The sequence below is a fragment of the Rhodamnia argentea genome, chromosome 9 (genome assembly GCF_020921035.1).
Source record: "Rhodamnia argentea isolate NSW1041297 chromosome 9, ASM2092103v1, whole genome shotgun sequence".
Lineage (NCBI taxonomy): Eukaryota > Viridiplantae > Streptophyta > Magnoliopsida > Myrtales > Myrtaceae > Rhodamnia > Rhodamnia argentea.
Genome location: NC_063158.1, coordinates 900,514 through 914,746, shown reverse-complemented (window position 1 = coordinate 914,746; position 14,233 = coordinate 900,514). Strand labels below are relative to the sequence as shown.

Below are 14,233 nucleotides of genomic sequence, written 5' to 3'. Positions count from 1 at the left end.
CGGATAGTTTAACAGCTTGGGATGGGTTTTTTTATTTCTGCACTTCTTCTTCTTCTTCTTCCCTTCTCATCTACATTCCCAAGAGTTCTAAAAAAGCACCATAATTAATCAAAAGGTAATATTTAAAAGTTCAATCCAAAAATTACTATTATATAACTCCACCCTCCTCGTGGACTCCCACCACACCCACCTCCGATAAACAAAAAATAAGACTTAATAAAACTCAAGTGTTAACATGATTCATACATGTAGATGCAAAGCATTCAAATATGACTTTAAGTGTCCTTCCATTGTTGTCAATTCTTTCATGTTGCATTGAAAATTTTGATATGTCTTCTGTAAAATATATTCGAGGGTGTTGAAAGAAAAACACATCTTCTTTTTAACATAGAAGTTAATTCGATTTGATTTTATCATGACATTATTTTGATGACAAGTATATTGCGGAAGCTAAAAGTGTAAATAGTCTTCTGCAAAACGCCGGGGGGGGGGGGCGCGGCGGAAGGGAACCTGAACTGAATCTAGCATGGCCCGACTCAGGTCGAGTTACGTTGAGTTTATTTCTTTAAAATGATCTTGTTTCTCTTTTTGTTGCTAGGAACAAAAAAGTACCTTTTTTTACTTCTTATTTTTATTCCAAATCTAATTCTCGATCACTGATCTGTTCCGAGGAACAGAAGAATGAAATAACGTACATAAACAGATTTCTGTTCCGGGGAACGAAAGAACAGACAAATAGAGAAAAAGAAATCGTTGTTTTGTAAAATGAACTCCAAGCCTGTTGCTTCTTAAATTTCGTGGGACTGACATAAAGTAGATTGTTTTTTTCCACACATGATAGTGTTGAGAACCCAACTTTCAAGCGTCAATGCGCACGTGAAGCCAGTGTCTCGAAACACTAAGCTTTTGACTAATCAAGATTTGACTCCATAAAACATCAAGATTTTCCCATTTTTCTTTCCCCTCTATCCCTGTCGATCTCCTAAAAAATAAAAAGTCATATGGCAAATTCCAGAGTTCTATTGTATTTTCCGCGTTAGTAGATGGGTGAATGATCGACACATTTGTCGATTAACTCACGAGCTCATCGATGCGAATTGGGTACGAGGTGGCAAATCGACATTTTTCGTCCATTTCGAGGGCCAATTTGGGATTTTTCTTCCTTCCTTTTCCTTACGTGTAGTTGAAAACGGCAAAACCATTATGCAAAGTATTGACCTTGGGCTTAAAAGCTAATCATGTTTAGCCGTCCAATTACGCATCGGGGCCTAAGAAGAGACATTCTCGAAAATTGAACCCCGTCGCAATTTTTCGTCAACGATGCATGAGTGACCGCTTTCTAAATCATGTCTTAGGGCAAGATTAGAATGAAATTATTTTTAATATTCTTTTGAAGAACTGGGCCTTCCCCTTGTCTTTTTCTTTGACTTTGTGTGTAGACGCCACGACCCTTTAATTGAAAAAAGGAGGTCGTAAAAGAGAAAGGAAAGCAAAGCAAAAGAGAAGGCACCACATAAAAGTCAAAGTTTAAAGGAAGGGTACAGATGCCTTTCTTGTATGATATGTCAACATGGATTCGATACCATTATAGAGTCCCAAACATGTGTACACATAGCATTGTCGAACCAGGTAAAATTATCCAAAAAGTTCTAAACCTATTAAGTTTTGCTAATACAGTCTTAAACCTTTTAATATTACCAATTGAGCCCTAAATGTTTTCATGTTTTACCAAGCGATGCAAATCATGTTGTCGCATCATACTACGTCTAACTCAACTCCCAGTTGGAGATTGTGCAATCCGCTGCCCAATAAGACTGAAAACAGCCCTACCATTGGCTTTTTCTTCCTCGAGATTGTGCGAGTCTTTTATCGGTTGGGAGTTTGGGACGAGAGGACACATGGTTATGGGCCATGACTCGTCTCACAATTAAGGGCTTTTGGGCATGCACCCAAATAGATTAGACAAAATGAATCATCGAACTAGGCCACTTGTCTTGACAAGCTCTTGCAGCCGAGGAGTTTCGCAATTCTTATATGAAGTTTCTCTCCTTTTCCGTAGTTGACAGAGAATTTGCGCCGCCAGTCCATATGTTCGGAGCGCGCATCAAAAGTTTGATACCTTTATCTAGAAAGATTTGCCAAGAGTGGCCGCCAACAAGACCATGTTTCTAAACCTCAATGCCCATACTCTAGATTTCTTCCGTCAGATCGAACCACGAAGGCTTTCCGAACGGAATGGCGATACCTCTTGGGAGTAGCCACCAATCAAACATTGGCTCTAATACCATTTGTGGGAGCGTGTAACATAAGCTCAATACCTTCGTATAAGGAGATCACTAAGAGGAAGCTCGAGTCCAAACCCGTCAATTCGGTTGCACCCACTTTCAGAAAGGTTGATGACATGTGACACATTATGGCTATTTTGAGATGGGATCCGCTACTATGGCGATCTGACAAGATTGTCATTATTTCCGACCTCACGATTTTTTAATTTAGATCACAAAGGTTGTTATCTTAGGGATACTTGTATCGAACACTATGTCCAACTCGGGTCGGCTTTAGAATATATATCGTGCTTCTCTAATCAATCAAATTTGTTCTGCGATCTTACGAAATTATGGTAAGAGTTTTGTACATGGACTCATTTCACTGTCGTTCGGTCAATGTGGAGGACCCACTCTCATCTCATCCATGAATCAATGGTTTTGTTAGGAGATAAGTGTTGGGGCTATCCCACATCTATTGTGGAAGAGACTGGTGGTTGGCTTACTAGTGTAAAGGAAAGTCTCATTCTTTTAAATAACTTTTAGGATGAAAGAGGCCCGAGGCCATCAAACAACGAGAATACAAAGTCGAAGTAAACCGGAACATGCATGTGAGCGACCGCAACTTCTCAAACTCTAGCTTTGATTCGATGCATGAGACGAAATCAATTTCAACTCGGGTCTGTCCGAATCTAGAAAGACGTTGCAAAACTCCAACCACGTCTTGAGCAGCATCCGCACCAATATGCTTATTTTTATCGTACTCGGCACAGCTAATCTGTGCTAGATTTGCTTCCTCCACCGAAAAAAAAAAAAAAAACAGCTCGGACATTAGGCGTGCCGACACGGACAGCGGTAATCTCACTCTTTCTGTCTTTGCCGGTTTCTGTAGGTCACCCAACACCATTTTCGAACAGTCTTTTGCGCAAAAGATCCTTTCTAATCGTATATCTGCGCTCACCACTAGTCAATGTTGGTGGTCCACCTAACATGTCCATAAGAGAGTTCTTAGTCCTATCCGAGCTATATATCTTCCCTTACAAGTTGTGACATTATGCTTCTTTCGTAGGGAACTTGTAATTTTTTCGAATAAGTTCTAATTGCAACACAACTTTCATTAGGGTGGACATTGTAGTATGGTTCGAAGCTACATGACGTACCCCCAGATTTAGCAATGGTAATGAATCGCCGTCGTGGTCGTGGACCCATTTGAGCAAGCTGGATTTGTCGGTCATAAGTGTTGCGCGAAACCAAACGATCGAACAATAAATAGACAGAACAATAAAATAAATTGGACATCGGATGTACGTGGTTCGGTCGTAGAGACCTATATACACGGAGAGAGCAGGAAGGAATTTCACTACAGAATGAGCGATACACGTAGATTACAGATCAAAGCGAGTAACTCAAACACTCACAATGTTTCCCAAACCTCAATTACATCCAAGAAAGCACATAATGTTTAGCCCCCAATTCCTAACGAAATAATCTCTCAATCTCGTAAAAGAATTAAAACAAATCTTAGACTCACAAGATTTAATCGGTTTTGACACTTGAATATTTGATGTAATTCCGCGGAATAAACTTTACTCGTCGGATGAACAATGAGAAGACCCACGCACAAGCACTCACATAAGCGGCGCTTCTTCAAGACTTGAATATCTCAACAATGGCGTCCTTTTTTTTATTAAGCACACCCACGGCCAAGTTCGGGAAGCATATACATAGGAAACCCAAGCTTGACCGAAATATTATCTTCAAGTCCACATGGCACTTTTCAAATTTTGATCGTCACCTCCACAGGAACTAGGAAAGAATATTTTATTCTTTCTCTGGCCCAAGTTGTCCTTTTTCTTGTATTCTGCTCAGTAATTAAACTTCAACAAACGTCCTAGTTGATAACGATCCAAGATAGACTTCACAAATTTATGCACATCCGAGTATATCCAAGAAAGAATATAACTAATCTTTCAAAATCTTATCCTCTTGCCAAAAGATATCAAAAACATGCATAATATATTTTGCTCGATTTTGAACGTCCATAAAATATTCGATTCGGAATATTCACAGTTTCACTTTGGGCTCAAACTCAAAATATATTTTAATAATAAGTATAGGCGTAATTAATACACGAGATGACTCGATACGTCGTTCTCAGATGGGAAGCATCCTTATTTAGGAGTTAATCGGCCATTAGGACACCGGTATTTCGTAAGTGGAGATGAGGAAAGAGAATCCCAATTCTCATGTTATGATATATCTCCCAAGGACATGGTCGTACGACCATTCTGACCCGAATGAAAATGGACAATTAATGCTTGAGATCGACCCATCAATTTATTGAAGACGAACTACCTAAAATTATGAGTACAATAGGGATGATATTTCAAAAGCCGTTTTTTTTTTTTATCTATTCTATCTTTAATTCTCCTCTTTTCGATTTTTACTTTATCTTTTTACAAAGCGTGAGAATCGAACCCCGTATCTATGATATTAGCGTCTACACTCTCAATTCCTTCATGAGTTAGGCCGCATGCCTATTAGCATTTCAAAAGAGTTGAAAACTGTTAATTACGTGCTCGAGCAGCAATTATATGCACTAAATTCAACTTATGAAAATTGACATATAGAGGACACGCGGGGTCCACATTCCACATCCCTCCAACAAGGTTGCAAAGATCTGATTGAAAGCATGGCAACGAAATTAATGATGGGCACTTGTACCTACGCCGAATTGAGAGTTACATCTTTGCCCGACGCCGTGTCTTGTAAGCATTACGACCGAGAGAATTTTGGGTTGTTGCCAATATCACCATAGTGACTACCATATTCATGCGTGCTTCACATGGGATTTATACCTAACATTATTTGCGTATGTTTCTTTACCATAGTTCATTCTCTACTGTTGCACATTCAACTTATATGGAAACAGTGACAATGTCATCACATAGGTCATAGAATTTTACTGGAAGTAATATTAGTTGGCAGCGAAGTAACTTTACTCTCTGTGGTGTATTATATTGCGATGACACAGTCAAATTTTCTCTTCATATTGCTCCATGTACATACATTAGATATATATATATATATATATATGTACGAGTAGAATTTTTCTGTAAATATATTGTATATGTAAAGTCTATTTTGTAATATCTGCACTACAAAAATAAGATCTTAGAAGTATATTCTCTTAGCTTTTTGAAAAATAATCTCTCATCCTCTTGGTCGATATCACTATACATTGTTAAGAGATTTTTCCCTAAAACTTTCACTCTTTTCTTCAAAAAAAAAAAAAAAAAGAACAAAAAGACACTTGAATCTTCATTTCGAAAGCTCTTGAATTGGACAATTGGAGTTAATAGACACATCCCGCGATGTGTGTCTGCATCGGGACTTAGGAGCAAATGATTAAGATCGAAAAAGAAATCAAAACATCCTAAAAATGGGTAGACTAAACACACAATTTAGATCGCGCATGGCAATACTTCTACTCTAGAAATCAACTTCCGATCAGAAGTTGATTATTCTACTTATGGAGAGAAGTAAATTTTTTTAGAAAAATATTTCCCTAATAGTTTAATAATAATGTCGGTTATTCTGACCATAGATCTACACACCATCACTGCGTGTTTTGCATAAAACACTTATTAATTAAAAAATCATAGGGTCGAAAATAATGACAATATTATTAGATTGTCAGGCTAGTAGTTTTTTTTTTTTTTTTCCTCAAGTGACTCCAAAACTACTTCTAAAACAAACAAAAAAATGGTCCAAAAGTAGAAAAATGAAATCGCACAACCAAACGAATTTCTACTCCAAAAGTGTTGTCATTTGCGTCCTAGTCATTCCTAAAGCAAAAGGTGAGGAGAACTACAATTACATATGAAAGAGAACCCCCGTTACGTAAGAGTTGACTGCGATTATTTTTCATTCTTTCGTCAAACAATATGGCAACACAAGCTCCACAAAAAATAAAAACATAAGGAAACGAAGATGCCTCCTTAAACCAGGCCAAACATGATGATGTTCTATCATAATTTTTCTTTTAATATAACGAAAATGGTCATCTAAAGTCCTACACGCCCATACATATATTTATACTTGGCAATGGTACGATATATATGTATATATAATGCTCCATTAGAAGCTTGACCCGTTGAGAAAAGAAAGGAAGAAAAAAAAACAATAGATGATGATAGTGAAGGCCTTGGGATCTCTTTGGGCAACTTATATCCGTCCCTACATTGCGGAATTGCTCTTTCCACACAAGCCGTGGCCTTCACTTAACCCCTCGATCTCCCCCAGATCTCCTCCAGCTCCCTCGCGAACTCCTTCTGCCTCCCGACGACAATCGTGATGTGATCCTCCCGCTCCATCACCTTCACGTTGGCCCGGCGCAGCCGCCTCTTCACGTCATGGGTGCACTCCACGGGGATCACCTCGTCGCCCTTGCCGTGGAAGATGTTGATCTCGCAGTTCACGCGGTCTCGGACGGCGTCGAGGTAGGCGTCGAGCTTCCCGGCCGTGCCGCAGATGATGTTGTGGAGGGTGTGCCACGCCGCGTTGTGGGTGTGGCAGCAGAAACCTTCGACCAAGTATGTCCTGAGCCTGAAGGGAAACATCTCAGTAACCCAAGGATAGAGACGTTAACACAAAGATATGGAGTCTCCACCGTCCTACGAATATATTTCTCGAGATGTGATGGCTCTGCTAGATTGACCTAGAGTGTGAAAACTTCAGTGCCTCCCTCATTAACTTTCAACTACTTTTCTCGCTTTCCTAGACTTTCCTGGATTGTGCTTGTTCAATCTTAAACCAAGGGTTTCCCTTCATAGTTATTGCATGTACCGAACAATCAAAATAGACAGCATCATGAGTTGCTTTGCTCGACTTCTTCGAACTTTGTTAAGCATCTTATTTCATAGTTCACTTATTGCTACAGAAAAATAATTACGAATGTTGAACGACCCAACACTGATAATATCTTTCTTGTTCATTTAGTTACCATTAGTTGCATGGCTATATGTGTCGGAGCAGAGGATGACATAACTGGAGACATAGATCAAATGATCCAAGATTTAACGTGCACCTCAACAACAACAACAACAACAATAATAATAATAATAATGAAGAGAAAAGAATAAGAAGTAATTGAAAGACCCTACTCTCTATTTTGCTATCTCCGTAAAGGTTAGATTTTTTTTTTTTTTTGGCTTCTAACAATAAAACACGAAAAAATAAATTATAAAGGACGAAGGACAAGGTCGTATTCCATCATTCAATTGAACCTCAAAATTATTGCAAGCAAGCTCGCTCCTCTTTGTGATGTCCTGATTGCCACGATTCTAGCATGATTGTCGACGACATTAATGGTGATGCTCGACCACCCACTTTTAACGACGTGGGGCTATGACTATTATGTTTTCGTGTTGGGCCCCACATTGACGGGGGGAGAAAAGAAATAAGGTAGGCCCCACTAACTAATCTGACGGGACAACCCCGAGGGCAAGGGGCAAATCCAATATTCTGACAAGGACCGACCAAATCGGTCAACATGGGTCGACACCTCTCCAAAGCTTTGCACTAGACTTGTACAAACAGCTGGAGGGGCCAACTGGTCCAACAAATCCATAAGTTTTCATATGAAAACTCTGTGTTACTATTTGAACGTTGTTATACTTCCTCTCACGCTTATGTTGAGATTCAGCATCTATCGAACTGTCAAGTATAAAATTAAAGAGACAATAAGGAGGATTTAATGACCTATACATATTCCAGGTTCGCAAAACTTTGATATTTACTTAAATCACATCACCAGTTTCGTTTGCGAATAACTGTACTGACTAATTCACTGAGAACACTCTCGCCCTAAAAAAAATTAACTCCTAAAAGAATATCTAGGGTAGGCAAGACTCTTATGCTTCAAGCGAGCATCAACCATATATGCATCTTTCTACACCTATCTATCTATAATATAAAGGCAAGTGTAGCCTACCCAACATTTGTTGACCAGAATTGGGTAGTTCAGTGACTTGTCTTGGAAGAATAACGAAAGTCACTGGCAGTGAACTGAACAAGGAAAAAATAACATCTGCCTCAATCTTTCCAAAAGGTCGATAAGAATATAAAATAAAGCCCCTTTATTTATTTCTTTAAAAAGAAAAATAGAAAAAGGTTGAGATTGGAAAATTAAATATATTAAAACCCTTTTTTGCCCCCCCTTTTTTTTTCTATAAAGAGGGAAATATAAAGAGAGAGAGAGGTTGAGTGAGCTTGATTCGAAATAGGAAGTTGGTAGAGCAAGAGGGTTACCTGTTTCTGGTGACTAGCTTGATGAGAAATTCCCACAACCGGTGGTTCTTGCATATGAGCAGGCAAATCGTACGGCTGACGTGCTCGTACCAGCAAGCCATCGACGCCCCGAAGGTGATCAACGGCCACACGCGCCTCGGAGCGACCCTTCTCATCACGTATTGCGTCGCTTCTTCTCCCTCCGGCACTGGAAAATAGGGCTGCGTCGCAGAGCGACGGGTCCATGTTTAGGCATAAAGATTTGTTGTACCGTGAGTTTAAGACGATATGAAGGCAACACTAAGTCACAAAGATCAAATCTTAGCTGAATAAAGTATAGACCGGGTGCATGCACTCTTGAGCCGCCTGTATTGATAGTAAGATGAGCTTCCTTGACTTCTACGTGAGATTCATAAGATCTAAAAGTTCAGTTGACCTCAAGATGCATCAAGAACTCGGCCTATCTAAATTACTTTCGTAAATTTTGTGATTCTAAAAAATAATTGGAATGTCCTCTTGCAATCAATGATTCGGATCAGATAGCATCTTAAATTCCTTCAGCCAAATCCTTTAAATAATCGAAGCTAGCTATGGTCAACATTAATCGGTATTGTCGATATATCACGATTCAATTTCCCGCATAAGTCAATCATATATAGGAAAATAGGTTGAATGCAGACCAATTAATATGATGATTCTGAGTACAACCTAACTTACCGGTGCGAGTAGAGTTAAGGACTTGACCGAGTTAGGGTGCCGAACCGCGAGGGCGAGGGCCAAAATGCAACCTAAAGAATGAGCCACAATGTGGAAGGACTTGACCTTGTGCGGCTCTAACACCGACTTCTCGATCATGTCCACATGCTCCTTGAGCGTGTACAGGGACTCGGCCGGCTTTGGGCTCCTCCCGAACCCCAGGAGGTCGACCGCGAAGAACCGGTACATCGAGCTCGCCTCCTTGGAGAAGTTCGGGAACAGGGTCTCCGTCCAGAATGCTGACGAGGAAATGAAGCCGTGGATGAACACAACATCCTCACGTGCCTTGCCACCTGAAACAAGAAAAAGAAAACATAGCAATGAGCCCACGTTCACAAATCCTACGAAAGATCAGTAACGCAAAGTGGTCCCTGTAGAGAAGAAGATATTATGCTCGTATTTTTTCTTTTTGGCCAGGATTATACGCATCGAATGCATGTCAAATCGCAGCAGAAAAGAAAACTTGCCTTCACCGCCGGCGGATTTGACGTAGAGGGTCGTGCTGCTAGAAGACGACCAGGAATTGCAAAGTTGGCAATCGCAATCCGACCACCTCGGAATCGGCTGCGACTTCTGCCCGACCATCCTTCCGTGAATCATCTCGACAACCGTGGAATTCACCACGAAGCTTGACCGGGCCCCAGGACTGCCGGTCTTCTTCTTATGATTATGACCCGCGTGGTTTCTGCGGTTGTGGCTATTGAGCCTCTTAACAGCGGAGCTGGAGACCTCGGACACCCGGGAGGCCCGCGCGTAGAGCGTGTCAGAGACGTCCTCCATCTGGACCTTGCTCGAGCTCATCATGCGGACGATCTTGGACTCGCCTTGCCCAGAGACCAGGATGTCGCCGCCGCCATTGGTGGCAATAGCCGCCCTCGGCGATGAGCAGTAGCATGGCTTCCACTCCGACTCGACGAAGAAGTCCGCCACCCGGTAGGCGAAGCACAGGACCACGTCGAGGACGTCCAGGAGGGAGAACACCACGAAGCTCACGACGTCGATCACGGCCATCCCAATGCGCGCCGGCGTGGGTACGGTTTTGGCGATCGAAGCCATACTGGTTCCTATACAAGAAGTAGAGAGCACTGTCTATTTGTGGGTGTGCTAAGACGAAAGTGATGACAGTGGTGAGGAGCGATGATTCATGGCGTGTGTGAGTAGTAGGGTTCGATCTCTTTGGGTGTGTCTTGTGGGTGTTGTTGATCCCATCCCCTCTTAATAACGCGCAAATACTTTGTGGGGGGAGGGGGGGGGCCTGAAAACGACGGGAGAAATGGAGCTCGGTTTGTCGTTTGGTTTGGCTCTGGGGTCGCCAAATGAAATGACGACCCTAGCACAGGAAACGACCCACCGTAAGTCATGCGAATAGTTCGGTAGGTTAATATTGGGGTGTCTACTGTCTTGCGTGGTGAATGCGTGTGGGAATGCCTCTCTTGGAATTATCCCAGCTTCATTTTTTTGGCACTGCCTATACTAAGTCCATCGCAACAACAACAACAACAACAAAATTATGATTAGACCAGTTATACGACACGGGATTTACTTGTTTTTTAAAATGTGATTGAGCTGAAAGATTAAACACCGGATGAAGATAACTTGATTGAAAAAAAAAACGGTCTTTTGCCATCGAACCCCACGTAAAGATTAAAGTTCATCTCCTTTTTGCCACAAACGACGGTCATAAATGAGCCTAGGATTTCTTGTAATGCATCTTCTTTCCTCTTGTGTTGGTTGAGAGAGAGGGAGAGAGAGAGTTGAGAGACACACTAGGGCAAAAAAATGTACTCGTTTGTTAAATTGAACATGGCTTGTTGTTGGAGGGGGAGGGGGAGGAGGAGGAGGGAAATGAAGGAAAAAGTAGGTGGTGGTTGAGCATCCTGGGGAAGAAAAACATTAGTTAAGACTCCCTTTTGGCGGAAATGCTCGCTCTCTGGCCACAAGCTTTCTTCTCCATCAAGAAGACAATCACACACTTCCATAAGCTCAAGAAGAAATCAATTTCTTCCTTTTGCGTTTTCGTACTTCGATTGATATATGACCATAGTTTCTTGTTCTTGTTTCGAGTAGGGTCACCCTCCACCTTTTTCTTTTTCTTTTTTCCCTCATCCTATTTGGTGAAATTATTACTACAAGGTTAAAAAAGGAATTCCAGATGTCCAAACTCATAAATGTCGAGGAGCACTTTGTCAAAGCGTATAGGTGCCCCAAACCTTATTTATTGCTCGCTTCTCTCTGGAGCCCATCATCGATCGCCACCGCCCTAACTAGATGGAAGATGTAAGGATCACTTACTTCGTTTTGCACGTATGGTTCTCATTAGGACATCTTCTTCTTTCTCTACGAAATTGTAGTTATGATAATCAAAATGGGGAGAGATGGAATGGGTTGGGGTTTGGGTTTGTTTTGGGGTGGTCTTGAAACCTTGCTTTAGCGGTGAAAAGAGAAATTACTACGACCAATGATAGAGATAATTATCCAAAAAGTCCTAAATTTATTGTACGGCGGACAATTTAATTATAACCTTTCAATTGTGCCCCGATGTAATTCTAAACCTTTTGAATATTTGTCACTTTAGTCCGAAACATTTTGATAATTTTGTCATTGTAGTCATTTTTGCCAATTTATGTTTAGGACTAAATTGGCCAAACCGCAAAAATGATTTATGATTAAATTGACACAATTTAAAGGTTTAGAACTAAATTGATAAATTGTCAAAAGTTTCGGGCCTAAATTGATATAATTAAAAGGTTTAGGATTGCATTGATCGATGTACAATAAGTTTAGGATTTTTTCAGACAATTTTCCCACAAATGACACGTGCATTGCATGTAGATTGCACATTGTTACCTTCATCCGAATGCGTGCACTTGTCCGAGTGATTAATACCCCGTTTTAGCATCGTTTATCAATTTGCACATGCCATTTTTGCCGTAAGAATTCATGAAAAATAAAATTTGGAAGAAATACTGCTACTCATCTATTAGAGATTCTGCTAACGTTAGACTCTACTTATAAGTCATAACCCCATTCTTAATGAAAGTTTAAGCATTGTCGTAGGAAAACAAAATTCTCCACTTTCTAGATGAAGCAAGTTCATGATTTACCGTATTAGCAAATGTGCACCGATAGCGATTGGAGAAAACAAGACAACCGTCCGCCAAGGAAAGAAATGGGGTAATTAAGGCCAATGGCCAACCCTATACCGTCTTCCTTAAATTAATAGAAGCAACGGTCAAGCAAGAGATTGCTCATTCCGACCTAAATGCTTGACTAAGTGGAAAATCATCTTTAGAGTGAACATGTAGTAGTGCTGACCAATCAGGCGGTGCCACATGTTGAAATGTCGCGGGCAAAAATCCATAGTCCAAATCACATTTATAGCACATCCACTTATGCCACGCATTTAATGAGCTTTGCCTAACTTTGTCATCGGACGACATTTAGCGTAAATCCGGCATCAAGTTTTGGCTTACGTGTGGGAGGACAAGATTGCACGAACTAAATTGTTAAAAAAATCATAAACCTATTGTGCGGTGATCAATTCAGTCTTAAATCTTGCAATTATATCAATTTAATCCTAAACATAGTAACGATTTTACATCTTGGTCCTAACTCTTTTAGTTGTGTCAATTTAGTCATAAATCTTTTAATAGTTTGCTAAATTAGTCATAAACTTTTTGACGATTTGCCACTATAGTCCTTCCGACCAATCATCCAAATAAAAAGTTTAGGAATAAATTAAGACATTGCCAAAAATATTAGGACTAAATTGGCACAATTGAAATGTTTAGAACTAAATTGGCTACCGTATAATAGGTTTAAAACTTTTTGGACAGTTATCCTCACAAACAACTATTGCTGGCTTATCTTACTATATCAAATTTGACCATTTAACAAAGGAAACAATTCAAATCAAATAAGTTTTCCAATCAATATAAACTGGCTTTGCCCCTTACATCAATTCACAAAAGAGTTTTGTCCAATTGAAGCTCTCTAGTACAAGCTGAGGATGAAAAGGAAAACATGGACATAGCGAAATAGCAACTAACTTTGCTCGGATAATAGTAGCGAAGACTATTATCCGATATATATAAATATATGTGTGTGTGTGTGTGTGTGTGTGTGTGTGTAAAAGGTTAGGAAGTCTATTGTTGCCCTTATCATTCTCCAAAAATAAGGCTCCAATTGATTCACGAACTCGCATTTGTTTAGAAATTAAAGACATGTCTCAAGAGAACGAAAAGCTCCAAGTTTTCATTTGGCACAGAAAATGACTGCCTTCTTTAACAATTTTATGCATTTATTAATGTACAAAAGTTGCTTCTAGTTTAATATATTAGGTAATGGCATATCACTTCCTGGTACAATTCCATGTCCGTTGTACTTTGTCTCTTCGAGTCCTCTAAAACTTGAATGACTCGCTTCCACCAAACAAAAAGAACTCTCTCCCCAAAGTTTAGTTTAATTCACTCCTAACCAAAAAGAAGAAAGAAAAAAACCCAAAGGGTAATTGAAATGAGAGTTGAAAGTTCGTGATTTATAAAAATGCAAGAACTGCTTGACCTATGTGTATATGAAATTTGAATGAGCCCAAGCGCTTTGTATTCCGAATTGACCAGGTCCACAAAGTAGCAATGGTACTGCCAATGATGCTGTCTGTGGTCTCCTTGACTTTTGAACTTTGTTTCTGCTTCGCTTCCTTTGCGTTCGGGAACTCGCTCGCAGATTCCGGAAAAAACGACTATCTCTTGACGCTCTCTAGGGCTAATTCGCCTCCTTATGGCATCGCCTTCAAGCCCCCCCGGTGGTCGACCCGCGCAGCAAGGTTTATCAATGGCCGAAACCATTAAAGACATAGTTCGTGTCAAAGGATACCAAATCTGGAATCTGATATTCATCAAATCCGAAATTTGATATTCAGC

The 14,233-nt window shown here is 40.3% G+C and overlaps 1 protein-coding gene across 3 annotated transcripts; it reads right to left on the bottom strand.

Moving 5' to 3' along the window:
• Positions 1-6,168: 6,168 nt before the first annotated feature.
• Positions 6,169-13,442, bottom strand: LOC115740877 (probable lysophospholipase BODYGUARD 3). 3 transcript variants are annotated; one of them, XM_030674514.2, is made up of 5 exons: positions 13,411-13,442; positions 9,779-10,415; positions 9,273-9,604; positions 8,577-8,776; positions 6,169-6,872 (listed from the first exon to the last, which is right to left on the bottom strand). In XM_030674514.2, exons 2-5 carry the CDS (start codon positions 10,365-10,367, stop codon positions 6,548-6,550), a joined length of 1,446 nt encoding a protein of 481 aa, XP_030530374.2. In that variant the 5' UTR covers positions 10,368-10,415; positions 13,411-13,442; the 3' UTR covers positions 6,169-6,547. The 3 variants fall into 3 exon arrangements, with proteins under 3 accessions (XP_030530374.2, XP_030530373.2, XP_048141593.1); XM_030674513.2 differs by having other exon boundaries at positions 9,779-10,412; positions 13,412-13,441; XM_048285636.1 differs by having other exon boundaries at positions 6,543-6,872; positions 8,577-8,822.
• Between the last annotated feature and the right edge of the window lie 791 nt (positions 13,443-14,233).

Excerpts from the sequence above, each read along its gene's own strand:
- LOC115740877 (XM_030674514.2), bottom strand. The coding sequence starts at position 10,367 with ATGGCTTCGATCGCCAAAACCGTACCCACGCCGGCGCGCATTGGGATG. Across the intron at positions 9,605-9,778 it reads CAAATCCGCCGGCGGTGAAG|GTGGCAAGGCACGTGAGGAT; the intron begins GCAAGTTTTCTT and ends TTCTTGTTTCAG. Across the intron at positions 8,777-9,272 it reads CCTTAACTCTACTCGCACCG|CCCTATTTTCCAGTGCCGGA; the intron begins GTAAGTTAGGTT and ends TCTGCGACGCAG.